At 42.7% G+C, this 27597-nt stretch overlaps 1 protein-coding gene and 1 long non-coding RNA gene across 18 annotated transcripts in view; one reads left to right on the top strand and one right to left on the bottom strand.

The window, feature by feature from the left end:
* Positions 1-325: 325 nt before the first annotated feature.
* LOC129061050 (uncharacterized) lies at positions 326-15401 on the bottom strand. The gene is made up of 4 exons (XR_008528016.2): positions 15188-15401; positions 13197-13878; positions 3034-3158; positions 326-1170 (listed from the first exon to the last, which is right to left on the bottom strand). It is a non-coding gene; the product is annotated as an uncharacterized LOC129061050 (long non-coding RNA).
* STAU2 (staufen double-stranded RNA binding protein 2) overlaps positions 13774-27597 on the top strand; it is a 331631-nt gene continuing 317807 nt past the window's right edge. For 4 of the 17 annotated variants that reach the window (XM_063726263.1, XM_024250494.3, XM_063726256.1 and 1 more), the window contains exons 1-3: positions 13774-13887; positions 21121-21233; positions 22639-22704. Coding sequence is in view for 10 of the 17 variants with exons in the window: in XM_024250494.3 (XP_024106262.1) it covers positions 22687-22704 (18 nt within the window). In the remaining 7 variants the exon portion in view is untranslated. 17 annotated transcript variants of the gene reach the window in all.

The raw sequence follows: 27597 nt of genomic DNA, 5'->3' as shown, positions 1-27597 counted from the left end.
ATTAAAGGTGCGTGCCACGATGCCTGGCTAATTTTTGCATTTTTGGTAGAGATGGAGTTTCACCATGTTGGCCAGACTGGTCTCAAACTCCTGACCTCAAATGATCCGCCTGCCTCAGCCTCCCAAAGTGCTGGGATTACAGGTGTGAGCCACCGTGCCTGGCCTATTTTCTCTTGTAAGTAGGGGCTGGCAAACTTTTCTATAAAGAGCTATATAGTAAGTATTTTTGTTTTCGTGGGGCCCTAGATTCTCTATTAGTACTCAATTCTGCAGATTTATAAAACCAGCATGGACAATGTGTAAATGAAAGAGCATAGCTATATTTCAAAAGCCCTTTATTTATGAAAACAGGCAGCAGACTAGATTTGATTCACTGACCTCTGCTTTATTTTTTATTTATTTTTGTGACCTCTGCACTGTCACCCAGGCTGGTGAGATCTTGGCTCACTGCAACTCCACCTCCCGGGTTCAAGCGAGTCTCCTGCCTCAGCCTCCTGAGTAGCTGGGACTACAGGCGCCCGCCATCACGCCCGGCTAATTTTTTGTGTTTTTAGTAGAGACGGGGTTTCACTATGTTGGCCAGGCTGATCTAGAACTCCTGACCTTGTGATCCACCTGCCTCGGCCTCCCAAAGTGCTGGGATTACAGGCGTGAGGCACCATGCCCGGCTGACCTCTGCTTTAAAGCATTGAAATCTATGTTTGTAGACATTGTCATGTCTTCTACTTGTCTTGACTGTTTAATTTCTAATGAAAGGTTGGTGATCACCTGCCTCCAGAGTTGGTGTTGTACATATTGAATGGACCATCAATAGTCCAAGATGACATTTTAAAGTTCAAAATTAAGAAAGTAGAGCTACTAGAGAACAGAGAGAAAGCCTATAAAAGTCAATTGATGGTTAAAGATGGAGGGCAAAATCAGCAATGTAATGATCTTTTTCATTTTACCAGAAATCTTCCCATTCTTAGCTGAACATCAGAGACTTCTGTTCTACCCTAGGTAGAACCCTTCTGCTTGATCTCCAACTGTGCCTTTGTGTTTCCCAAAATGTGCTCCACTGATGTGCTTCCTGCCAAAAAGTTCCTACGGTCAAATGAGCCTGGGGTATAGAACAGATCCAATCCCTTTCTTGCAAACTTCATTTATATTGGCAGAAGATTTTGAGAAGTTCTGCAATTAAAAAAAAAAACTTCTTATTTTATTTTTATAAAGACAAGGTGTTACTGTCACACAGGCTGAAGTGCAGTGGCGCACTGCAACCTCCAACTCCTGGGCCCAAGCAATCCTCCCACCTCAGCCTTCTGAGTAGCCGGGATTACAGGCATGCGCTACCATGCCCAGCTAATTTTTAAATTTTTTGTAGAGATGGGGTGTTATTCTGTTGCTCAGGCTGATCTCTAACTCCTGGGCCCAAAGGATCCTCTCTCCTCAGCTTCCCAACATGTTAGGATTACAGGCATGAGCCACTGCACCAGGCCAAGCTTCTTTAACTTTGTTGAATTCACAGCTTCTTGGATGTATTTAATTAAAGAATTCTTTACTGACATAACATCTATTAATGTTCAGTGTAATGATTCCATGGAATTATGCTACATGATGTTCTGGATCAGTCCTACTTATGATCTAGAATTTGGGAATCCATAGGTTAAAATTTTCCATGCTTAATATTGCTAGCCCTGTCTTTAGACCGGTTCTGGCTTTGTGTTCTCATTTTAGAGGATCCAGGGATAATTCTGACAGTATTCATTGACCCTGTCTTTAAAGGAAGTGCTTGGAAAATTGTAACCTGATAGGATCTAATGACGAGCATTTTAATTCCTTATAAGAAGTGGGAGACAGACACTCACTAGAAGAAGTGGAAAAGTGGCACCAACATGGGAGTGAAACAGAAAAGACTAGACAATTTCTGTTTTCCTTTTTTGGAGACAGGGTTGCTCTATCGTTCAGGCTGGAGTGCAGCGGCACTATCAGGGTTCACTGCAGCCTCAACTTCCCGCGTTCCAGCAATCCTCCTGCCTCAGTCCCCCAAGTAGCTGGGACTACAGGCATGCACCACCACACTGGGCTAATTTTTTTTTTTTAATTTAGTAGAGATGAGGTCTCGCTATGTCGCCCAGGCTGGTCTCAAACTCCTGGGCTCATGTGGTCCTCCCTCCTTGGCCTCCCAAAGTGCTGGGATTATAAGCATGAGCCACTGGGTCCAGCCTCTAGACCATTTCTAAGGTAAGGGTATTGAGGAAGCTACCAACTAGCTTAAGGGAATTGACTGAGCTTGATGGCCCAAAGACAATATGCGTAGTGTTCTGGGTTGTCTGTTCACAAAAGCCCCAGCAAAGGGGCTCTGTCTTAGTGCATTTGGTCTGCTATAACAAAATACCTTAGACTGGCTGGGCGCAGTGGCTCATGCCTGTAATCCCAGCACTTTGAGTGGCTGAGGCGGGTAGATCACTTGAGCTCAAGAGTTTAAGACCAGCCCGGGCAACATGACAAGACCCTGTCTCAGCTAAAAAAAAAAAAAAAAAAATTAGCTGGGTGTGGTGGCATGCACCTGTGGTCCCAGCTATGCGGGAGGCTGAGGTGGGAGGACTGCTTGAGCCCAGGAGGTTGAGGCTGCATTGAGCTGTGTTCGTGCAACTGCATTCCAGTCTGGGCAACAGAGCAAGATCCTGTCTCAAAACAAAACAAAATACCGTAGACTGTGCATGTTCTGCTCACTCCTTTTCTCTAGGCACAAAGGTGAGGCTTACTCAGCAACACTTGTACTTAAAGATCTGTGACTATCTAGAGAGGTACTTTTAAAAAAATTTTCACAAAGGCACTGTATAGCATAGAGGCGATCTGGCCAGAGTGACTTTGGAAAAGTCAAGGGTATACTTCTTAGTGCAGTTCCAAGCAAATTAGGGAGCTAGGAGCAGAGGTCCCCAAAAGGTTAGAACAACTCTGAGGAGGTATCATAAACTCAATTCAAACTAAGTAAAGGTTGGTGGTTAAAGCTGGAGCAGAGGAGGAAAGGAAAAGAGTGCGTCAACATACAAGCCTTGAGGTAGCTGTGGTTTTATTGTTCATGGATGTCTGGGACAACACTGAAGTGAAGATATCCTTAGAGGAGAGGAAGAGAGCAGGCTGGGTTCAGCCCTAGGCATAGAGGCCAGCAGGTCCTAGATAGGAGAAAGTTGTATATTAGATCTTTAAAAATGGTGTGTGTGTGTGTGATATACCTTTGTAACAGACCTGTATGTATACCCCCAATTCTAAAATAAACGTTGAAAAGGAAAAAAGAGAGGCCGGGCACAGTGGCTCACTCCTGTAATCTCAGCACTTTGGGAGGCTGAGGTGGGTGGATCACGAGGTCAGGAGTTCGAGACCAGCCTGGCCAACATGGTGAAACCCAGTCTCTACTAAAAATACAAAAATTAGCTGGGTGTGGTGGCGGGAAAATTAGCTACTTGGGAGGCAGAGGGAGGAGAACTGCTTGAACCTAGGAGGTGGAGGTTGCAGTCAGCCGAGATTGCACCACTGTACTCCAGCCTGGGTGACAGAGCAAGACTCTGTCTCAAAAAAAAAAAAAAAGAAAAGGAAAAAAGAAATGGTATGTGGGTGTGTGTGTGTGTGTGTGTGTGTGTGTGTGTGTGTGTGTGTGTGTGTGTGTGTGTTGGAGAGCAGTCAACAGGATGCAGAAAGCAACAATTCCAGGAACTTTGATGAAGCGGCAGACAAGTAGATTGGCTACACACAGTGGCAGTGATACAGAGAGACTAGAGACAATATCTGAACACATCAGCAGGCCGCACTGCCACTGGCAGGCATGTTTGTTCAATGAGAAAATGAATGAAGGGCTCAGGCCTGCAGGTGATGCTGGGGTAGGGCTGGGAGAGGAAGGAACAAACCCTGCTTTGGGTACTGAGCACTCTGACACTAGTAGCCTGGCCCGACCTTGTCAGACAGCCTTCCGTTGGTCCCTCCCTAGGCCATTTCCCCACTGAGATCATGGCCCACTTCCAGCTACAGCATGTCCCAGAAACAGGCCATGACTAAATGTTACATATTGCATGTTACTACCTGGGAGTTTCCTCCAGCTCCCAACTTACTCCTTCATCTCAGCTGCTACCGCAACTACTGACTGTTTTAACTTGCCTAAAGCATCCCCCCTTGACCTGGGAAGGAGAATAGACTAGAAAAGACTAGTAAGGCCTGTTCTACTTCAATCTGGTGTTTGTAATCTCTGTAGTGCAGGTGTGCCTATCTGTCTTCAGCACAAGAAAGGTTAAATGAATTAAGCCAGCTGAGATGATTCATGCAGACACGCGTAGGTACCAATGGAAGGAAATTTTCTATGTCACCTTTATATTAACACAGGAGCAATACGGTGAAAAGACAAGGTGATATGTTTCAGGGAATGTGTGGAGGTATTTTTTGTTTTTTTGTTTTTGTTTTGTGTTTTTGTTTTTCAGACACAATTTCACTCTGTCACCCAGGCTGGCGTGCAGTGGCATGATCTCCACGTGCTGCAACCTCTGCCTCCCTGATTCAAGCGATTCTTCTGCCTCAGCCTCCTGAGTAGCTAGTATTACAGGCGTCTGCTACCACGGCCAGCTAATTTTTGTGTTATTAGTAGAAATGGGGTTTCACCATGTGGGCCAGGCTGGTCACGAACTCCTGACCTCAAATGATCCGTCTGCCTTGGCCTCCCAAAGTGCTGGGATTACAGGAAAATGTGTGGAGTTTTAAATGTGATTCTAAGATCCTCTGACATGCCTTCCACGGAAAGAAAGGATCAGGTGCCCTCCCCTTGAATCTGGACTGTGTGATTTGACCAGTAGAATATGGGCAGAATTCAAAGCATATTTGAATTCTGGGCCAGGCTTTAAGAAAGTAGTGACTTTTACTTCTGGTTTCTTGGAACCCAGCCACCATGCTGTGAGGGGGCCAAACTCAGGGTTTGTTCCTTTCTCTCTCAGCCCTAACCCAGCATCATCTGCAGATACATAGAGAAGCCACATGTGGGTGTTCTGGTTGACAGCCCCAGCTGCGGTCCCAGTGGAAAACCATCATCAACTATAGATATGAGTGAGTCCTTACATGATTTGGGCTCCCAGCCTTTGAGGTGCCCTTAGCTGATACTGCATGGGGCAGAGACAAGATACTGAGCCCTGCCTGAACTGCCTGAACTAAATAAATTGTTGCTTGAAGCTGCTACATTTTGGGGTGCCATATTACACTGCAATATGTCTCAAATTCAGAATGCCATTGACAATTAGCCAAGAAAAGAAAGAATGAGAAGCAACAATTCCAGGAACTTGGGATGAAGGGACAGATAAATATTAATAGATTGGCCACACACAATGGCAGTGATACAGAGAGACTACGGAAAATTGTTCAGATATTGTCTGTAGTTTCTCTGTATCATTACCATTGTGTGTGGCCAATCTACTTGTCTGCCCCTTTATCCTCAGTTCCTGGAATTTTTCCTCTTCAATACAGGTATACATAGCTGAAATTTTTAGTTTTTTTCCTCCTTTATAATTGGCAAGAGAAAAAGAATGTTTTATGAAGTTTATAATGAAGTCTTTTGGAAAAGTTATTGGAAAGGAAAGATGAAGTGATTGCTAAGATGATGTCTGTCAAAACAGTCACAATGAAGAAGTGTTTAAAGAAGTCATTGTACTTGTTTAAAAAGCAATACTTGCCATCTTTCCCTTCTCCCCTAGCCCCCTCCTCCTTCTCTTGTGTGCAGAGATCTCACAAATTGATTTCCACTGCAAGGACATTTAAATAATAATTAACAAGTTACACTTCTAGGTTTTGTTACATATATAATATATTTGTATAGTTCAAAGAAAAGTATTAGATATTTAAGGTAAAGAGGGTGGAACAAAACCAGGTTCTGGACCCTTTCCCACTCCTAAAATTTCATGAAATAAAATCTTATTTTCTCCAGAAGCCCATTAGACTGGGCAAAGCTAAGCTAATAGAGGATCTGGGTACAGTTTCCCAGATTAAATATGAACAAAATAAGAATAAATTAAGTTAAAATTATGCCATTATTCGGGCGGATTACAAGGTCAGGAGACCAAGACCATCCTGGCTAACACGGTGAAACCCCGTCTCTACTAAAAATACAAAAAAATTAGCCGGGCGTGGTGGCAGGCGCCTGTAGTCCCAGCTACTGGGGAGGCTGAGGCAGGAGAATGGCGTGAACCTGGGAGGCGGAGCTTGCAGTGAGCCGAGATCGCACCACTGCACTCCAGCCTGGGTGACAGAGCGAGACTCCATCTCAAAAATAAATAAATAAATTATGCCATTATTATAGCTAAATAAATAAATAAATGGAACACTGTATTCAAAAGATAAAGGAAGAACTCAAGTTAGAAGAAAAATACCTCATGGAACAGAAGACTATTTCTATGAAGGCTTTGCACTACAGAAAAATGTAACATATTTTTCTGATGGGTTTTCTAATGGATGCCATTTTACTCATCCTGAGTCTCGGGAGTATAATACCCTCTTCCATCTCCACAACTCCTAGATGGAGCAGCCACCCCGCTATTGATGCTCCCCTTATGTCTGAACCTATTTCCCAGCTCTACCAATTCCACAGTAGTGTAATCCCACATCATGGTGTGCTGCAGTCTTTCAGGTGGGGGCAATTCTTGGGGGCTCCCCACTGTGGCTGCAATTGGTTCACTTTTATCTTGTTGGTGACCACTGGATGCACAGAGAGGATGGGAACCTCTAAGGGCTTGTCCCAGTCCTCACTCTCCTCCCCACTAGAGCTCTCCATGGGGTCCCAGGATGACTTAGTCATGAAAGCCCTGACTCATTGACGTGGCAGCTGACGTCTCTTCAAACAGGCTAACTGACAAGGACATGCCAAGGTTTGTAGAATCTGTATATTCTATTAAAAAACCTTCAACTTACAGATGATAAAACACAGATTGAGTTGAAAGGGCAGACTGCAAAGCTATCTTATCTTGTATTTTAATTAAGAATGAAATCAAGACTTAAATGATGCCATTACAAATTTAAGGAAAAAATTAGAATCAAAATACTAGATAGACTGGCTGACGACCAAATTTCTGGCATGGTGGAAAATGCGAATATCCCCAAGAAAAAAAAATTCAGAGACAAGATGATAGATATAGAGAAAAAAGAAAAGTCATTACAAGCATAATTGGGTCCCTATTATTTACTTATTTATTTTTTTGAGATAGGGCCTTACTCTGAGGCTGGAGCGCAGTGGCATGATCATGACTTACTGCAGCCTTCAACTCCTGGGCTCAAGAGATCCTCCCACCTCAGCCCGAGTAGCTGGAACTACAGGTGTGCACCATCATGCTCGGCAAATTTTTCTTTTTATTCTTTTTATTTATTTTTGTTTTTAATTTAATTTTATTCTTTAGAGACAGAGTCTCACTCTGTCACCCAGGCTGGAGTGCAGTGGTACCATCATAGTTCACTGCAGCCTTGACATCCCAGGCTCAAGTGATCCTCCCACCTCAGCCTCCTGAGTAGCTGGGACTGAAGGTGCATGCCACCATGCCCAGATAATTAAAAACTTTTTTTTTTTTTTTTTTTTTTTTGTAGAGACAGGGTCTCATTATGTTGACCAGGCTGGTTTTGAACTCCTGGCCTCAAGTGATCCTCCTGCCTTGGCCTCCCAAAGTGCTGGGATTACAGATATGAGCCACCACACCCGGTTCCTATTATTTGTATTCAAAAAAAATTATTTAACACCATGTGCCATAAGACTTAAAAGAGGACAGGCACTGTGGCTCACACTTTGGGAGGTCAAGGCAGGAGGACCGCTTGAGCTTGGGATTTCAAGACCAGCCTGGGCAACATAGTGAGACCTCATCTCTACTAAAAATTAAAAAATTTAGCCAGGCATGGTGGCACGTGCCTGTAGTCCCAGCTACTTGGGAGGTTGAGGAGAGAGGATCACCTGAGCCTAGGAGGTCAAGACTGCAGTGAGCCATGATTGTGCCACTGGACTCCAGTCTGGGCAACAGAGCAAGACCCTGTCTCAGGGGGATTAAAAAAAGACTTAGAATCTTTCCATACTTCATTAAGTATATTTTTGTTTCCTTATTTTTTTTCTTATTAGTTGAGAGTTTTCTTTTTTAATTGATACATGGTATCTGTACATATATACGGGGTACATGTGATAGTTCGATACATGCATACAATGTATAGTGATCAGTCATGGTAATTGGGATATCCATTACCTCAGACATTTATCATTTCTTTGTGTTGAGAACATTTCAGATCTTCTCTGCTAGCTATTTTAAAATAGATAACAAATTATTTTTAACTATAGCCACCTACTGTGCTATTGAACACTAGAACTTATTCTTTCTATCTAACTGTATGTTTGTACCCATTAACCAATCCCTCTTCATTTCCCCCACTCACCCTTCCCAGCCTCTGGTAACCATCATTCTACTCTTTATCTCCATGAGATCAGCTTTTTTAGCTCCCACATATGAGTGAGAACATGTGATATTTGTCTTTCTGTATCTGGCTTATTTCACTTAGCATAATATCCTTGATTCATATATTTTGTCTTAACGGGTAGGATCTCTTTTTATAAGGCTGAATAATATTCCATTATACCCATTTATTTGTCTGTTCATCCACTGATGAACACTTAGGTTGATTCCATATCTTGGCTGTTATGAATAGTGCTGCGATGAACATGGGGGTACAGATATCTCTTCGCTACACTGATTTTCTTTTCTTTGGATAAATACGCAGTAGTGGTTGCTGGGTTGTATGGAAGTTCTATTTTTAGTTGTTTAAGAAACTTCCATACAGTTTTTCATAATGGCTGTACTAATTTACATTCCCACTATCAGTGTGCAAGAGTTTCCTTTTCTCTGCATCTTGGCCAGCATTTATCTTTTGTCTTTTTGATGACAGTCATTCTAACTGGGGTAAGATGATAGCTCATTGTGGTTTTGATTTGCATTTTCCAGATGATTAGTAATGTTGAGCATTTTTTCATATACTTGCTTGTTTCTTATACATAATTGATTACCTTTTTTTTTCTTTTGAGACAGGTTCTCTCTCTGTTGCCCAGGCTAGAGTGCAGTGGTGTGATCACGGCTCACTGCAGCCTTGAGCTCCAGGGCTCCTCCCACCTCAGCCTCCCAAGTAGCAGGGACTACAGAAATGCACCACCACACTCGGCTAATTTTTTATTTTTTTGTAGACAGGATTTGGCCATGTTGTCCAGGCTGGTCTTGAACTCCTGGCCTCAAGCGATCCTCCTGCCTCTGTCTCTCAAAATCCTGGGGTAACAGGCACAAGCCACAGCACCCAGCCCACTTTGTAAAATATATTTCTACTGTTTTTTAGCAGTGTTTTAGGTGGCTAATACCCTAATAATTATTTTGACATTATTATGAAAACAAGTTGAGTTTCAAGCAATACTTTTATTAGTGAACACATAAATACATTGGGAATTTTCAAAATGGTATTTTTTTCTTTTTTTGAGACGGAGTCTCACTCTGTTGCCCAGGCTGGGGTGCAGTGGAGCTATCTCAGCTCACTGCAAACTCCGCCTCATGGGTTCAAGCGATTCTCTTGCCTCAGCCTCCCAAGTAGCTGGGACTACAGGCGTGTGCCACCACGCCTGGCTAATTTTTTTGTATTTTTGGTAGAGACAGGGTTTCACCACGTTGGCCAGGACAGTCTCAATCTCTTGACCTCATGATCTGCCTGCCTCGGCCTCCTAAAGTGCTGGGATTACAGGCGTGAGCCACCGCGCCCGGCCTCAGAATGCTATTCTAATAAAGGTAAAGTACAGTATTTGGAAGTGCTTATTTCATGCATTTGTTATTCATTCATTCCCCTGTATGTTCCATGAGGACAAAGATTTTGCAGATTTTTTTCATTGCTATACATCCCTAGGCCAAGAATAGTACTTGGCCCATAGTAGGTATTCAGTAAATGTTGGTCAAATTTGCTAATCCTTTCATTTGACAAGCATTTAGTGAGCACTGTGCTAAGTCCCAGAGAAACAAAGAAGAGAAAGTCATTGTTGTTGCCTTCAAGGAGCTTAAGATATAGTAGAAGAAACACATAAATAGTGTGTAGTGATAAAAATAAATTCAGGGCCATGCAGTGGCTCATTCCTGTAATGCCAGCACTTTGGGAGGCCGAGGACCGCAGATAACTTGAGGCCCGGAGTTCAAGACCAGTCTGGGCAACATGGCAAAACAAACTGTCTCTACTAAAAATACACAAATTAGCCAGGCCTGATGGCACATGCCTGTAATCCCAGCTACTCAGGAGGCTGAGGCTGAGGCATGAGAATCGCTTACACCCTGCAGGCAGAGGTTGCAGTGAACCAAGATTGTACCACTGCACTCTAACCTGGGCGAGAGCAAGAACTCTGTCTCAAAAAAAATTTTTTTTAAATTCAGATATCATCAATAAAGGAGGGTAACTTTATTGTTGTGCTGGAGGCTAGATGAATTTTACAGGAAAATAAATGTCAAGAAAAGGGCATCATAATATAAGATATAATATAAGAAAGAAGAGGACATAGAAGGAAACTGGAGTTTGTGATTCTGGAATCTGTCCCATTCAAACTGCTCAAATCCGATAATGGTGAATTTGAAAGCATTATCTTTTTCCTGATGCTTGAACATTTCACTGCAATGGTGACTGGTAAAGATGTGTTGATAAGTCAGATGCTTTTTTAAAAAATTTTAATTTTAAATTTATTTTTAATTAAATGGAGGTGGGGTCTCACTTTACTGCCCACGCTGGTTTCAAACCCCTGGTTTCAAGAGATCCTCCCGCTTTGGCTTTTCAAAGTGCTGGGATTACAGGCATGAGTCACTGCGCCTGGCCTCAGTTGCTTTAATCAGCTGCCTATTAATAGGCCCACTGTTCTTTATTTATTTATAGTTTTTGATACAGGGTCTTTCTTTGTGGCCCTGGCTGGAGTGCAGTAGTGTGATCTCAGCTCACTCCAACCTCTGCCTCCCAAGCTCAAGTGATCCTCCTACTTCAGCCTCCTGAGTAGCTGGGACTACAAGCACGCACCACCACACCGAGGTAGTTTTTCTAATTTTAGTAGAGATGGGGTTTTTGCCATTTTGCTGAGGCTGGTCTTGAACTCCTGACTTCAGGTGATACGCCAGCCTCCCAAAGTGCTGGGATTATAGGCGTGAGCCACTGCAGCTGGCTGGCCCACTGCTCTTTAAATATTCATTATTTTCAACTCCTATACAAATATTTTATTTTAAAGTAAATCCTAAAATGATTGTAGAGTGATGTGTGGATTTCCATGTCACTCAGGTGATTTCATGTACTGATGCTATATACCTTGAGCAACTGAAAGTGCTGATTCAAGTTAAAAAACAATTTCCTTTCTGATAATTGTGACTTAGAAAAATTCATTGTATTTGGGGTTTACCAGTGACTGAAAATCAGTTATGAGGAACAGTTAAGGGAGGGATAAAGTTTTCAATTAACTTTAAGGATCTGAATCAAAGAGAATGAAATCTGACCACTTCAGAGTTCTTTCCAAAAGTATAAACTCATCCATTTATACCAAAGGATTTACTGTCCACCTACTTGCTGTTGGATGCTGGGACTACAGATATGCATGAGACACAGAGCCTGCCTTTCAACAATGCAATGTTTGGTAGATACAGACAGGCTAAAAAAAAAAAATTCTAACATACCTACAATATCAGAGAAGAGAGGTACAAGAGAAGAGCACTGGCCTGCTCAGAGGAGTGCTAGAGAATGCCTCTCAAGGAGGTGATTTTTTTTTCTTTTTTTGTTGAGATGGAGTCTGGCTCTGCTGCCCAGGCTAGAGTGCAGTGGCGTGATCTCAGCTCACTGCAACCTCTGCCTCCCGAGTTCAAGCAATTCTCCTGCCTCAGCCTCCCAAGTAGCTGGGATTACAGGTGCGTGCCACCACGCCCAGCTAATTTTTGTATTTTTAGTAGAGATGGAGTTTCATCATGTTGGCCAAGCTGGTCTCAAACTCGTGACCTCGTGATCTGCCCACTTTGGCCTCCCGAAGTGCTGAAGTTACAGGTGTGAGCCACCGCACTCGGCCAAGAAGGTGATTTTTGAATGCCGTGAAAGATTATTTGTTCACCAGGCGAGAGAAGGGTGGCCTGAAGGGAGAGAGAATAGCCTATGGAAAGACACAGAGGTAGGCAGCTTGACCCTTGGTATGGCTGGTGGGAAAGTAAGGTATTCATTCAAAATATTCAACAGTTTCTGGTCAACTTCTTTCGGTCAATGATGGACAGGTGGACTGCATATACAACGGTGGTCCCATAAGATTATACAGTTCTTTAAGCCGGGCGCGGTGTCTCACGTCTGTACTCCCAGCATTTTGGGAGGCCGAGGTGAGGGGGGGGCGGAAATCACTTGAGGTCAGGAGTTTGAGACCAGCCTGGTCAACATGGTCAAACCCCATCTCTACTAAAAATACAAAAATTAGCTGGACGTGGTGGCATGTGCCTGTAATCCTAGCTACTAGGGAGGCTGAGGCAGGAGAATCTCTTGAACCCGGGAGGTGGAGGTTGCAGTGAGCTGAGATTGCGCTACTGCATTCCAGCCTGGGTGACAGAGTGAGACTCCGTCTCAAAAAAAAAAAAAAAAAATTATACAGTTCTTTTACTGTAGGTTTTCTATGTTTAGGTACAAATACCCTTGTGTTGCAATTGCCTACAGTATTAGTACAGTAACACACTGTACAGGTTTGTAGCCTAGGAGCAATAGCTTTATACCATATAGCCAAAGCGAGTAGTTGGCTAGACTACCTAGGTTTGCGTAAGAACACGCTATGATGTGCGCAAAACAACAAAAATCGCTTAATGACACGTTCCTCAGAACATATCCTTGTGGCTAGCTAAGGCATGACTGTATTAGAATGCTGACTAGATGCATAAGCCGCTAGAAGGAGTGCAGCAAATTTAGGGAGGATGCAACATGTTAAATCCGAGGGAACTGGCAGAGGTGAAAAGGGTGGAAAAGGAGCATAGGAAAGAGTTCTGGGAGGAAAAATATAGCTGTAGCTAACATTGTACCAGGAGAGGTACTACATGCCCGGCCCTATTTAAAGGGCTTCGTATGTATTGTCACATTTAAATACGAACTATCTATCATATGTAGTCTCCTCTTGATGCACAGGATAAGTAACATGCCCGTGGTCTCCTCACCAGTTAGCAAGCGGATATCCAGCCTTGGTTATCTGACTCTGGCGCCCTTGCTCTTAACCAGGACACACACTACCTTCCCAGGTGTAGACAGGAGATTGGTTTTAGATGATGACTGAAATCACCGGCCTGGGAGACATTTCTCAGTCAGAGAAGTGACACTGGGAAGAAACCCTAGAAATAACGTTGCAAATGAGCAAGTTTGTGAAAACACACTAATAGTTCTATTTCGAAATTTGTCAGATTATTTTTGGTGCCGGTTACTAAACGAAGTGTTCAGTTTCATCGAGCTTAACTGGGTTGAATTTATCTAGACAAAAGTAATCCACATCAAAACCAGGACGAATCAAGACGTAATTTCTGTTTTCTGGCACTCTTGCCTCATAAATCTAGGATTTAGGGCATTGTTTTCAATGGTTCTCATTTTTGGCTCCAAGGATTCTTTTTCATGTGACTAATTTTTTCGGTGGAGGAGGAGGTCTGGCCACGCCGCGGGTCTTGGCGAGCAGGTAATTACGGATCCCTGGTGTTTGCTGGGCGAGACGGTGAAGCAACCTCCTCCCCGCCCCCTCCCCCGTCTGGAAAGGTGCAGGATCCGCTAAACCGTGCGTCGCACAGCGGCGGCCGGAGCAGACGCGGGATGGTCGCGCGTCCCCTGCACAGCACAGAGGGGCAGCCAGAGAGCCTGCGAAAGGTACGAGCGGGGAATCAGAGCACAGGGTGCGGACCAGAAAGAGCAGACGGTCAGTCGGGCGGGGAAGGAAGTTGCCGAGTTGCAGGTGTGGAAGGGGCTGCCCCAGGCCCACCGTTGGCAGAGGAGGGGGCGGGGAGTCGCGCCGGGGACGAGGAGACTGCGGACCGGGCGCGCTCCTTGCGCAGTCGTTCGCCCGCGTGCCCAAGCCCCCCGGGAATGGCCCTTGCCCAGGGGCCCAGCTCGCCACCGCTAGCCCCGCAGAGCCTGCAGCTGCGGGGGCCCGGCAGCCACCAGGGGGCGGGAGCTGCGTCGCGAACAATGGCCGCGCTTGGTCGCGGGCCGCCGGGAGGCGGAGTGGAGGTAGAGCCGGTGCCGGGCGCGCGCACCGGCCGGGCGTGCTGGGGCGCGGGAGCGGCTGCGCAGGCGGGGGCGCGCGGCGCGAGCGCGGGAGGGCGCGGCGGGAGCGCCGGGGAGGCGGGCGGAGGCGGGCGGAGGCGGGGGGCGGGGAGCCCGAGGGGTGGAAGCCGGCGGCGGCCGAGCGGGGTCAGTTCTCTGTAGTGTTTGCCAATGTTGGAGCCGTCTGCAAAGTGTCCCCGGCAAGAAGGTAAATACCCTCATCGGGGGCGCCCGGGAGACCCCGACTTCCGCCCCGCCGGCGGAGGAGGCAGAGGGCGCTGGGGAGCCCTGCACGTCCGCAGCACGGGGAACCCGGAGAAGAGCGGCCCCCTTCGCGGCCTCCCCTCCCCCGCGCCTTCCCTCCCACCTCGGGCTTTCTCGGGGTAGCAGGGGGGAGGGGAGACCGGCGGGGGAGGGAGGACCAGGAGGCGAAGGAATTGGGGTCGGGGGTGCGTGTATGGTGGAGGGGGTGGGACGACACAGGTGTCCTGAGGGGAGGAGCCGGGAGGAAGGCGAGGAGGCCGGGCCAAGTGGGGGTGCGGAGGTTGGGGAGGCAGGAACGCGGCTGCGGGCGCGGGAGGCTAGGGTTCTAGGGGGCCGGGGTGGTAGCGGCCGGAAGAGAGGACGGCGAGTGCAGCCACCGTGTGGCTGCGAGGGAGAGGGAGCGCCTGGGGTAGAGCAGGGGAGGGCGGCCCGGGAAGGTTCTGCGGGGAATGGGCCTGGGGGCGCTGGAGGCGGAGCGGCGGGGCCGGGGCGCGCCGGAGGGTGGCGGCGGCGGCTATTTCTGTAGAATGGGCCAGTGGTAAAGACGTAACTTGCCGAAATGGGGAGGGTAGGTGGGGCCGAGGGGACAAAATATATCCTATGACAGGCAAGTTCTGCTGTGTCTGTTACGAACTCCTACCGTGATGGCTCGGCTTAAAGGGGTAGTTGGCGGTAGTGACCTTGCCGGGGTGAAGGGAGTTGGGCGAGGAGACAAAGCTCAGTTACGGAATCCGCTGTGTGAGAGCAGGAACTCCAGTCTCTTCGGGGTCGAGCCGGGGGCTGTGGCTTGGGGGCTGGGGGTGCTCCGCAGAGGCCATCGAGAAGCACGCCACCCTGAGATTCTTAGGGAGGGGGTGGGGATAATGGCCGTGGGGTTCTGGAAGTCTTTGGAAATGTGTGTAGAATTTTGCATTTGTGAATAATTTTCTTTGGTAAGGGTCCATATTTGCTGTGATGTCCCCCTACCCCCATCCCCACTCCAAAGGGTTAAGAACTGCTTGAGCAGATAGAGAGGGACCATTCAATTAGGGTAGACCTGGGAATTTACCAAAGGATTTTAAAGTGGGTGGATCCTGCAGAAAGAAAGGCTAGAGATGATCCTTTAAAGATATTTTACTGTTAACTGAAAACGTTTATTATTTAATGTTTGCTTTCACAATTTTGGTGAACTTTTGCTGAGCATTACTTGGCTTCTGATGCATCCTGTGTTTCAGACCAGCATAGTGACTACTTGAAATCAAAATTGTGATGGGCAGGTAGGGTGATAGTAACCTTGGAGGAGAAAAGATTTCAACATTTCTCCAGGATATTTCTTCCCCGTCCTTGCTTTCTTTAGATGATTCAAGTACACTGTTGTGAACTGAGCTGCGGTGGAAAAATCTTATTTAATAAAACTACCAAAACGAAGACTTACTCTCCATCTCTGTTTTGTAATATGGCCAGGTTTTCATTGTTCAGTTTGTATCTTACTGCAAACAAGAGATATCACATAACACTTTAATTGTAGATTGCTGCATTTTGCAGCAGGCGTATATTAAATTTGCGAAGCAGTTATGCCAAACTATCTGGCGTGTTTGTTTTTTCCTGCTATGGTTTCAAGTCAAGTCACCATTGCCATATTTTATTATATGGTAGGCTAGCCTGAAATTTATTCCTAAGTGATGATTAGTTGGTAGGATATGGTACATACTTGCTCACAAATTACTGCATTTTTTCCCCATAAAAACCAGTGTTTTGTATTTGTAAGAATGTTGCTGTATAATCCAAGTATGTATTGTTAATTTCAAATAAAATGCTGTGTAATTTTTAAATTTTAACTTTATTTGGAAATAATTTCAAGCTTACAGAAAAATTGCAAGAATAAGAATAATACAAAGAAAATCTTTGTAACCTTTATTCAGATTCACCTGTTAACATTTTATGCATTTATTATTTGCTCTCTATCACACACAAAATATTTTTCCCCTGGACCATTTAAGGGTAAGTTACATACATTGTGGTCCTTACCTCCTAAATACTTGAGCTTGGAAAACCATGCAAATTTTACATTTTAGCTTACTTGGCTTGTCTGGAATGAAGTGCTAGGAAGACTGGCTTGGTTTGCTTTTCAACAAATAGTATGAATATAAAAAAATCTGAGATAGTCATCAAGCTTTTAAATATACAAACAATCCAGAAATCGAGGCAGAGCGGTTTTCCTGTTTAGGTTCTAGAAGATATGGTAGGTTTTTTTTTTTTCCCTTTGTGCCTACCCTTCTCTTTATTCCTATTATTATCTCGTTTTGTGCACGTTCAGTGCTGGGAATCTGATCATTTATAGGTACAGATCATAATAAAGTGGGAAAACTCTAGATATTGCAAAATTGAATTCTCTTAGACTGCATAGTTTGAGACACGCACAGTATGATTATTCACATATAGATATATTTGTGCCTCTTGTAGGTACACAAAATATTAGATGTCTAGAGTCTGTAATAATTATAATTTTTATTTATGTGTGCATCGTTTGATTTTAAATAATCCTCCCCAAGTTCTATATAGGAGCTTTGCCATTATGTTGTCCTAGAGGTCAAGCCCTTGACTTTGTTTCAGGAAAAATTATAAGAAGGCAAATCTTTTATTTTTCACCAAGCTGATCATAGAAAATAAAAAAAAAATTGGCCAGGCGGGGTGGCTCATGCCTGTAATCCCAGCACCTTACTGCACATTGGGAGGCCGAGGCAGGTGGATCAGGAGGTCAGGAGTTCGAGACCAGCCTGGCCAACATGGTGAAACCCCATCTCTACTGAAAATACAAAAATTAGTTGGGTGTGGTGGTGCGTGCTTGTAATCCCAGCTACTCGGGAGGCTGAGACAGGAGAATCACTTGAACCCGGGAGGCAGAGGTTGCAGTGAGCTGAAATGGCGCCATTACACTTCAGCCTGGGTGACAGAGTGAGACCCAGTCTCAAAAAAAAAAAAAAAAAAAGTCCTGGCACGGTGACTCACACCTGTAATCCCAGCACTTTGGAAGGCTGAGGTGGGTGAATCTCCTGAGGATTGGGAGTTCGAGACCAGCCTGATGAACATGGAGAAACCCCGTCTCTACTAAAAATATAAAATTAGCCGGGTGTGGTGGCGCATGCCTGTAATCGCAGCTACTCAGGAGGCTGAGGCAGGAGAATCACTTGAACCCAGGAGGCAGAGCTTGCGGTGAGCCGACATGGTGCCATTGCACTCCAGCCTGGGCAACAAGAGTGGAACTCCGTCTCAAAAAAAAAAAGAAAAATTAAAAAGAAGGCAAGTCTTTTGTAATTTGGTGTATAGGGAAGAAAAGAGGACTTTGGGCCAGAATGAACTGTCCTAAACCTAGAAGTGTGACTGTAGGCAAATAACCCAACTTCTAGAAAAATGGAGATAATGCCTACATCCCAAGATGATGAGGATTAAATGAGTTGATGTAAAAATGGCAAAATGTGGCACCTAGCATATACAATTGATGTCTGATAAATGTTAGTTTCCTCTTTTTTTCTGGCCTGTGATATTTAGAGTTTTCCACTAGAATAGTTTGTGGCATAAGACTTCCGTTTTCCTTACATAAAGCAGTGTTTTTGGGTACCTACGTTAAAAAATCAAAATGAAAAACATTTTAAAAAGCTCTTTAAAGGACCCTATATCTTTTTTAGAGTAATAAGCACTGAATTGATAGTTTTGTAGTAGTTTGTAGTCTAAGAGTAGGGATAGTAAATTTTTTTTGCTTTTCATGTTGTCAAGACGTTTAAGTGAGAATTGCCAATCAACTGTAGGATGGGTGCTGATATAAAAAATTTATACATATTTAATAACAGTGCCATTTTATAAAGCAGTTTAATTATTGGGGATTATGTAGATTTTTGTACAGCTTTTAATTTCTCAGATGGGCAAAATGTAATTCATAATTAAAGTACAACTTGTATCAGCAGTACATTGCAGCAGTTACAGGTTGGACCATTCTTCATGAGCATCACGTCTTCCCCAGCCGTCTCCCTATGAACTATCCTGCTTGTTTTCATTTAGTAGTTTGGAATCTAGAATTGCCTATCTTCATATGCCTGACCAGATAGGGCATTTTTGGGACGCGTGGATACATTTCTCTAAAAGCACTTAGTTGTAATTGGAATCAACTGTAGCTGGAAACTTTTTTGATAGAGGAGGTGGAATTTTTTTTTGTTTGTTTTTTTGTTTTTTTTGAGATGGAGTCTTACTCTGTCACCCAGGCTAGAGTGCAGTGGCGTGATCTCTGCTCACTGCAGCCTCCGCCTCCTGGATTCAAGTGATTCTCCTGCCTCAGCCTCCCGAGTAGCTGGGACTACAGGTGCATGCCACCATGCCCAGCTAATTTTTGTATTTTTAGTAGAGACGGTTTTGCCGTGTTGGCCAGGCTAGTCTCGAACTCGTGACCTCAGGTGATCCGTCCGCCTCAGCCTCCAAAAGTGCTGGGATTACAGGCGTGAGCCACCACACCCAGCTGAGGAGGTGGATTTTATGAAACCATAGGTAGTATAAAACTGCTCTGCATTTTATTGATATGTCTTGATATTTTAGCAAATTGTTTAAAATATGTGACAGTAAACTGGGCATGTCTTTAAGGTAGAAACAGAGTCTTAAAGACATGTGCCACTGTGAACATTCTGAATTGTCCGTGGTATAATTACAAATTACAATTTTTAAATTGATGTAAATCTAATATAACTGGTTTACTTATAAAAGTATAATTTTCAGAATGTTGGCCAATTACAGAGTGCTGTTATAGACGTTAGTTTCATGTGTTTTAATTTATACAGCTCTTTATAATGTGAAGAAAAGGCTTACAGAATATTTAAATCGTATGGTTAATTTTATGTTCATAAAGTTTTATTTTTTGTTACTTCATGGAATATCTTTTCTGTGTCAGAAGAGTAGAACTTTCGGGCTGGGCGCGATGGCTCACGCCTGTAATCTTCGCACTTTGGGAGGCCGAGGCAGATGGATCACCCGAGGCCAGGAGTTTGAGACCAGCCTGGCCAACATGGTGAAACCCCGTCTCTACAAAAAATACAAAAATTAGTCAGGCATGGTGTTGTGTACCTGTATCCCCAGCTACTGGGGAGGCTGAGGCAGGAGAATCACTTGAGCCTGAGAGGTGGAGGTTGCAGTGAGCTGAGATTGAGCTGTTGCACTCCAGTCTGGGTGACAGGGTGAGACTCCGTCTCAAAAAAAAAGAAAAAAAAAAAGAAGATTAGAACTTTCAAAAAGGTACCCCAATATCTTACTGTGCTTGCTTCTTGGAATCAGCCACCAGTGTTATCAGCCTCTAATATTGAAGAAATACATAGAGATCTGTAGATAAGCATTTGTAACTTTAGAAACTTATACTAATAAAGGCAAAATGGAGTTTTTCAAAGTTGGTGAATGCTTAATAATGTTAATTTTGTTTTTTTTTTTTGAGACGAAGTCTTGCTCTGTCACCCGGGCTGGAGTGCAGTGGCATGATCTTGGCTCACTGCAACCTTGGCCTCCCGGGTTCAAGCGTTTCTTCTGCCTCAGCCTCCCAAGTAGCTGGGATTACAGGTGTGTGTTACCATGTCCAGCTAATTTTTGTATTTTTAGTAGAGACAGGGTTTCACCATGTTGGCCAGGCTGGTCTTGAACTCCTGACCTCAGGTGATCCCCCCACCTCGGCCTCCCAGAGTGCTGAGATTACAAGCGTGAGCCACTGCACTCGACCAGTAATGTTAAATTCTAGAAAGCAAGGGACATTAAATCACTGAGATGCTTTAGTGGTTATTCACACTTTACTTTTTAAATGAACTGTTTTCAGTTAATAAAAGATGATTGGTTGTGTTTGTATTTTAAGTTATAGCTAGTGTATTTTTTTAATGAGATACTCCATTCCTATTGAAAGTGGGTGTATTTTAACACCATATGACTAATGCTACACTTGTTAATAATCTCATTTCTTGAATTGAAAATGTACATGTTTAAGTTTTATAATTTGCCACTTTGAAGTTCTAATGTTACTCATTTGCTCATGTTGAACAGAGATTTTATTTTATTTTATTTTTTGCCTATCCAAATACTAATACCTAAAGCACCATGGGAGTATTGAATTATAGAGTTGGACAGGATAGTCTTATTTATTGATGCATAGCACATTGCACCAGAATTTAAGGACTTAAGACAATAAACATTATCTTACAGTTTCTGTGGGTTAGAAATCTGGGTGCAGCTTAGCTGGGTGCCTGTGGCTATAAAAGAGGTGGTAGTCAAGTTGTCAGTTGGGGTTGCAGTCACATCTGGAAGCTCTACTGGTGGAAGATCTGTTTCCGAACTCATTCGTGTGGCTCTTGCAGGGTTCAGTTTCCTGGGGCTCTTGGACTGAAGAAATCAATTTTTGCTGGCTATTGGCCAGAGGCTTTTCTCAGTTCTTTGCCATATGGACCTCTCCAAAGGGTACCACAGTTTGGCATCTGCCTCCCTATGAGCAAAGGAGTGAGAGAAGATGACACCTAAGAATTTTTATAACCTAATCTTTGAAGTGGTATCTCATTATTTCTGCTATATTCTATTTGTTAGAGGCTGCCTACCACAAGAACTTTAGCTTACTTTTTAAAGATTGAAGAAAAAAAAAGAAGACAGAAAAAGAAGAACTCAAAGATACACAAAGTAATTTGACCAAGGCTCAGAAGGTAATCTCCTGAAGAACTTTGACTAAAACTCAAATTCACCAATACCCAGGCCATGTGCTCTTTATACAGCATCCCGTTCTCATAGGAAATGTGAAAGTAATTAAAAAATAAAGAAAAATTGATGCAGATGCTGAGGACACTATTGTAAGAAAAATATTAAAGTTTTCAAAGTCATTTTGAATGGACTCTAGTTTGTCATCTTGAAAAAATGGTAGCCAAATATGAGTCTGTGTTTGTGTATGTTTGTGTGTACTTACAAAACATTTGCTTCTAAGGGAAGATTCAATATTAAAATTTAACAGCATGAAAGTTTCTACACAAGTGATTAGATATAGGCCTTTTGCTGTGTATCACAACTGTGTTGTTGCTTTGTAGATAATTTTTAGGGGAAAGGTCTGTAGATAATTTATATTTTATATAAACTTTTTTTCATTACAAGATCCCATGATTTATTTGTTTATAATTTGGACTTTCCTGCCCTTCATTGGCATCTGTTTTTAAATAAAAAATTTTTTTTTTTTTTGAGATGGAGTCTTGCTCTGTTGCCCAGGCTGGAGTGCAATGGCGTGATCTCGGCTCACTGCAACCTCTGCCTCCTGGGTTCAAGTGATTCTCCTGCCTCAGCCTCCTGAGTAGCTGAGATTACAGGCACGTGCCACCATGCCCGGCTAATTTTTGTATTTTTAGTAGAGGCAGGGTTTTCACCATGTTGGCCAGGCTGGTCCTGAACTCCTGAACTCAAATGATCCACCTACCTTGGCCTCCCAAAATGCTGGGATTACCAGGCCCAGCCTGAAATTTTAATATGCATACTATTTTTATACTGATGATAACAGACAAAATGACAGAGAAAAAGAATATTCAGCAAGATAATTGTACTGTATGCTCTTTTCCATACCATCTAAGAGAATACTTGTGGTATTGCATCTTCTTTAGGATTAATTTATCGTATAGAAGATGGGAACAAAGCTGTTTAAAACAGGACTGCAAAAAGGGAAGTATACATTAAATATTAACCTGAAACTCTCAGATTTATTTTTAACAGCTTCACTTTTGTTGCGATTGTCTTAGAAGTCCAGAAGCAGAAGGAGCTTTGTTCAGATCTGTACTGTCCAGTATGGTGGCTGCCAGTGACATAGTTATTTAAGTGAACATGAAAGAAAATTAAACATTTATTTTCTTGATTGCTCTAGCCACATTTCAAGTGCTCAGTAGCCACATGTGGCTAATGACTACTAGATTGGACAGTGCAAGTACAGGACATTTTTATCATCATAGAAAGTTCTGTGGAGATCTGGATAAATTACATTTTATATTTGATTTTGATCAAGGACATGTGTTTAAAATACCAGTCATTGAGGTTATCAGCTAAGTTGAACTTTATTTCTTCATTTTCGTTTTCCAGTTTTTGGAGCCGTGAGGGATACAGCAGTTTGGTCAATATTGTCTTAACATGCTTCAAATAAATCAGGTGAGTTTGTGTTAAGGCATTTTTCATGCTTATATGGTGCTTTGGCTATAAATTATGGGACATTTTAACTCAGCTTTTCTTTTCTATAACTATACCCTGACTCATCACTTTTTAAAGCAGTTACCTACTATATAGTCATCATTGGAGGCTGTGTAGGGCAGGTTGTTTAAGGATTAGAACGATCTTCTGAAAGTTGATAACTTCTGGTTGTGAAAGGCAGAAGGTTTGTCTGTTCTTCTTGATGCCACATCCCTTTAGGACTTGTTAATGTGTTCAGAATGCTTATGATCATGATACAGCTTCAGTAGGTGCCAGTTCTGCAGACTCAAAGCATTTTTAGTGACAAATCTTGTGAAGTAGTTGTATCTGTTTTTTTTTTAAAAGAAAAAAGGTTCACTTTCCAGGGCACTGAAAAACACTAGAAGGAAGTGCCCTGCTAAACTACAGCATATAATACTTTAGACTCACTGAAGGAAGTGTTTTTCTTACTTCTTGACGTTTCTCCAAGAACTTTATACATTTAATTTTACCTTTCCCGATCAAATAGAACATTGTATCATAGCTATAGTGTTAGAAAATACTTTTGGCCAGGCTGGGTGGCTCACACCTGTAGTCCCAGCACTTTGGGAGGTGAGGTGGGAGGATCTCTTGAGCCCAGGAGTTTGAGCCAGACTGGGTAACATAGTAAGACCCTGTCTCTTAAAAACAAAAAAAAAAAAAAAAAGGAAAGAAACAAAATACTCTTATTTCTTTTGATTGCAAATCAAGAGAGAAGTAATTAAACTTTTTTTTTTTTCTCCTGTGATTAAGAAAGTAATCAACTGGGTATGGTGGCTCACGCCTGTAATCCCAGCACTTTGGGAGGCCAAGGCGGGCAGATCACCTGAGGTCGGGAGTCCGAGACCAGCCTGGTCAACATGGAGAAACCCCGTCTCTACTGAAAAATACAAAATTAGCCAGGCATGGTGGCGCATGCCTGTAATCCCAGCTACTCGGGAGGCTGAGGCAGGAGAATCACTTGAACCCGGGAGGCTGAGGTTGCGGTGAGCCAAGATCGCGCCATTGCACTCCACCCTGGGCAAAAAGAGTGAGACTCCGTCTCAAAAAAAAAAAAAAAAAAGAAAAGTAATCTTGGCCAGGCGTGGTCGCTCATGCCTGTAATCCCAGCACTTTGGGAGGCCAAGGCAGGTAGATCACCTGAGATTAGGAGATCAAGACCAGCCTGGCCAACATAGTGAAACCCCATCTCTATTAAAAATACAAAAAAATCAGCTGGTCGTTGTGGTGCACACCTGTAATCCCAGCTACTCGGGAGGCTGAGGCAGGAGAATTGCTTGAACCCAGGAGGCGGAGGTTGCAGTGAGCTGAGATCACACCACTGCACTCCAGCCTGGGCAAGACTCCGTAGACTCCGTTCCAAAAAAAAGAAAGTAATCCTGACCCCCTGCCTTCCGATATATAGTCCTGCTCACCTTGCCAAAGAAATCTCCGGTTCCTGTGCATTCCATGCCATCTCTAAGCTAATGACTTCTAAGTTTATACCTGGTCTAGACCTTTTTTTCTGAGCTCCAAACTCATGTAGCATTTATCACCTTGATCTCTTGGATGTCTTTATACATCTTAGACTTAATGTGTGCCCAAGAAATAATCTCAATGCTTCAGTTATACTGGACTGTTTCAGTTCCTAGATTGGGTAAGGATGTTCTGGCTGCAGGGATTTGCACAGATTTCCTCTGCCTGAACCTCTCTTCCCCTCCCCTGGGTTTGGCTTGCTTGACTGCAGTCCTGCTATATGCTGTCATAGCACCTTGCTCTTTAGTTTAATAACATGACATTTGTAGTTATAGTCAAATACGTAATTATATGTTGTAACATCTGTCTCCCTTGTTAGTATGTTTCATGAAGACAGACAGTGACTTTTCTTGTTTACTCTTATATCCCCAGGTCCTAGAATAAACAATTTAAATAGTTTTCATACATTTATTTGTTGGGTGTATGAATATATGAATGGTGCTAGAGTTGTCACTAAAGCAAGGAGATATTTATTTTTCAACAATAACCACATAATTATGTTGTCAGTTTTGGTGTTATGTGCTGCTTGTGTTACACAAATGCAACTAACTCTCCCTCATGTAAAGTTGTTATTTGGTTTTCTCCCCTACTAGAAACTTTTCCTTGTGCAACAAAAATTAATCAAAAACATTACTAATAATTTAAAGAAATCGTAGAGCTGTCCTGTGCTTAGTGCTTCCTGTTTCCTCACAGCTGCTCTCAAATTCCAGTGGAAGCATTATGAGACCTTATTTGCAAACTGTTAGAGGTGTGAAGTTGCCACTAAATAACTTTCTATGGATACCTGCCATTAATTATTTGGTTACAATTAAAATAATTTTTCATCTTCTGCCACAGACATTTGGAAATGACCATTTTATGCTAGCCAACTTCATTGAAAATTATAGTTTATGGATTAGTCCTAATGAGGATTTACTAACTGGCTATATTGCAGGTCATGTTGAATCAGGCATTGCAAACAGTTCCTAGGCAATTCTCTACATGGCCACAAGCAATTCCGTGGATGTTGGCTAGAAATCATACACAGTGCCTGGAGATATACATACTTAAATTGTACAGGTTGAGTATTCCTTATCAGAATGCTTGGCACCGGAAGTGTTTTGGATTTCAGATTTTTTTAGATTTTGGAATTTTGCCTACAGGTTGAGCATCCCTAATCCAAAAATCCAAAATCCAAAATGCTCCAGTGAGCATTTCCTTTGAGCGTTATGTTGGTACAAAAGAAGTTTGAAATCTTGGAGATTTTGGATTTCAGATTTTTGGATTTGGGATGCTCAATCTTAACAGAAGTGTATTCCTAGAACAATTTAAGAGACCCCCCTTCTTGTTACTGACTATAACTGTCATCCCCCGAACTGTTCAAGTCTGAGATAAAGACTCTCTTCAGCTAAACATAGAGTTGAATTCTTAAACTCATGAGTGATTTTTGAATTTACTTTCTTGGCAACCACTTTCTCGTAACAGTGAGGGTTCTCAAGGTAAATGTGTCAAGGGGCCCAGTGTGGTGGCCCATGCCTGTAATCCCAGCACTTCGGGAGGCTGAAGTGGGAGGATTGCTTGAGCTCAGGATTTTGAGACCAGCTTGGGCAACATAGTAGGACCCTGTCTCTACAAAAAATAAAAAAAGTTAGATATGGTGACACATGCCTGTAGTCTCAGCTACTTGGGAGGCTGGGGTGGAGGATCACTTGAGCCTGGAAGGTTGAGGCTACAGTGAACTGTGATCATACCACTGCACTCCAGCCTGGGTAACAGAATGAGACCCTAGGCATGCAAAGGGGACTTAAGTTGATTCTCAGCTTGAAACAGTTGAGATTTTTACTATGTGATTTTCAACATTGTCTCTAGGATTAGTACTACATTTTTATTTGGGAAGTCTTTTGTTTTCTTAAAATACCTGAATTAGATGCTTTTTTATTTTTATTTTTTGAGATGGAGTCTCACTCTGTTGCCTGTGCTGGAGTGCAGTGGCACAATCTTGGCTCACTGCATGCTCTGCCTTCTGGGTTCAAGCAATTCTCCTGCCTCAGCCTCCTGAGTAGCTGGGATCACAAGCACACGCCACAACGCCTGGCTAATTTTTATGTTCTTAGTAGAGACGGAGTTTCACCATGTTGGTTAGGCTAGTCTCGAACTTCTGACCTCGTGATCTGCCTGCCTCGGCCTTTCAAAGTGCTGGGATTACAGGCGTGAGCCACCGCGCCTGGCCTACATGGTTTTTTATTCATAACAGATTCTTCCACATGTGTTACTAAAACTAATTAAAAACTAGGCTATTGAATACCAGGTTATTTGATAATAACTTTGCCTAACTTTACTATTATCATGGAACATGGATGTTCCATGTTCTGTTAAGATAATAGCACTTTTCTGCATTTAAATTGTGATCATAGTTGCTGTTTTTGCCTTTTAAGAATGTGTGTTATTATCTATGTGCAACTTATGCTTACTGTAGAAAATTAGGTGTAATAAGCAAATAAAAAAAAAAAAAAAACCCTGAAAAACAAACAAACAAAAAAATCACGAAAAATTCCACTTCTTTTACAGAGATAATCACTGGTAACATTTTGGGGTGTATACTTCTAGATTTTTTTTCTATGCAGGTATGTTTTTATGTGAATATATGTTACTTTTTAAAAACTGGGATTATACAATATGTAATGTTTTGAAGTGATTTATTAATAATTCTTAGTTTGGATGTACTAAAATTTAACCAAGCCCTTATTGTTGGACAGATTTTTGTATTGTAGTTAGTGCCATAGTAAATTTTTTAAATATACATCTCTTTGTCCAATTATTTTCTTAGAATTAATTATTAGAAATGGAAATACTAGTCAAAGATGTATGTGGATTTTAAAGATATTTGGTGTATAGCTCCCAAAAAGACAAAATTATATTTGCCAGAAGTGTATCTACCTGTTTCCTTACTTTCTTGACAAAATTTCAGTCTTTGCTAATCTGTCTGACAAAAGGTGGTATTTTATTTTGTGTTTCTATAATATTTAAATATTTCTTGTTCTTTCGTGTTTTGCCTTTTGTGGATTGCTTATATATGTCTACTGTCATCTATTTCTTTTTATTTGTAAATAACATTCTTTGGATTATTTTCTGATAATTTTCTGAGTTAGTATTTATAATCATTACTTTATACTTTTCACTCATTATTCAACAGATAACCAACAGGAGTATACTAATTTCTGGGATAACATAATATGTACGAGTATGGTATATTTTGGGCCTTTCTCCCTGATCATTAATTATAGGTCCCCTGGGAAAAGGAACTCATTTTAGCAGTAAGCTACAGCAAATATAAATTACGAA

This window comes from Pongo abelii, chromosome 7, assembly GCF_028885655.2.
Source record: "Pongo abelii isolate AG06213 chromosome 7, NHGRI_mPonAbe1-v2.0_pri, whole genome shotgun sequence".
NCBI lineage: Eukaryota > Metazoa > Chordata > Mammalia > Primates > Hominidae > Pongo > Pongo abelii.
The sequence above is the reverse complement of the archived record's forward strand: the minus strand, read 5'-3'. Positions and strand labels throughout refer to the sequence as shown.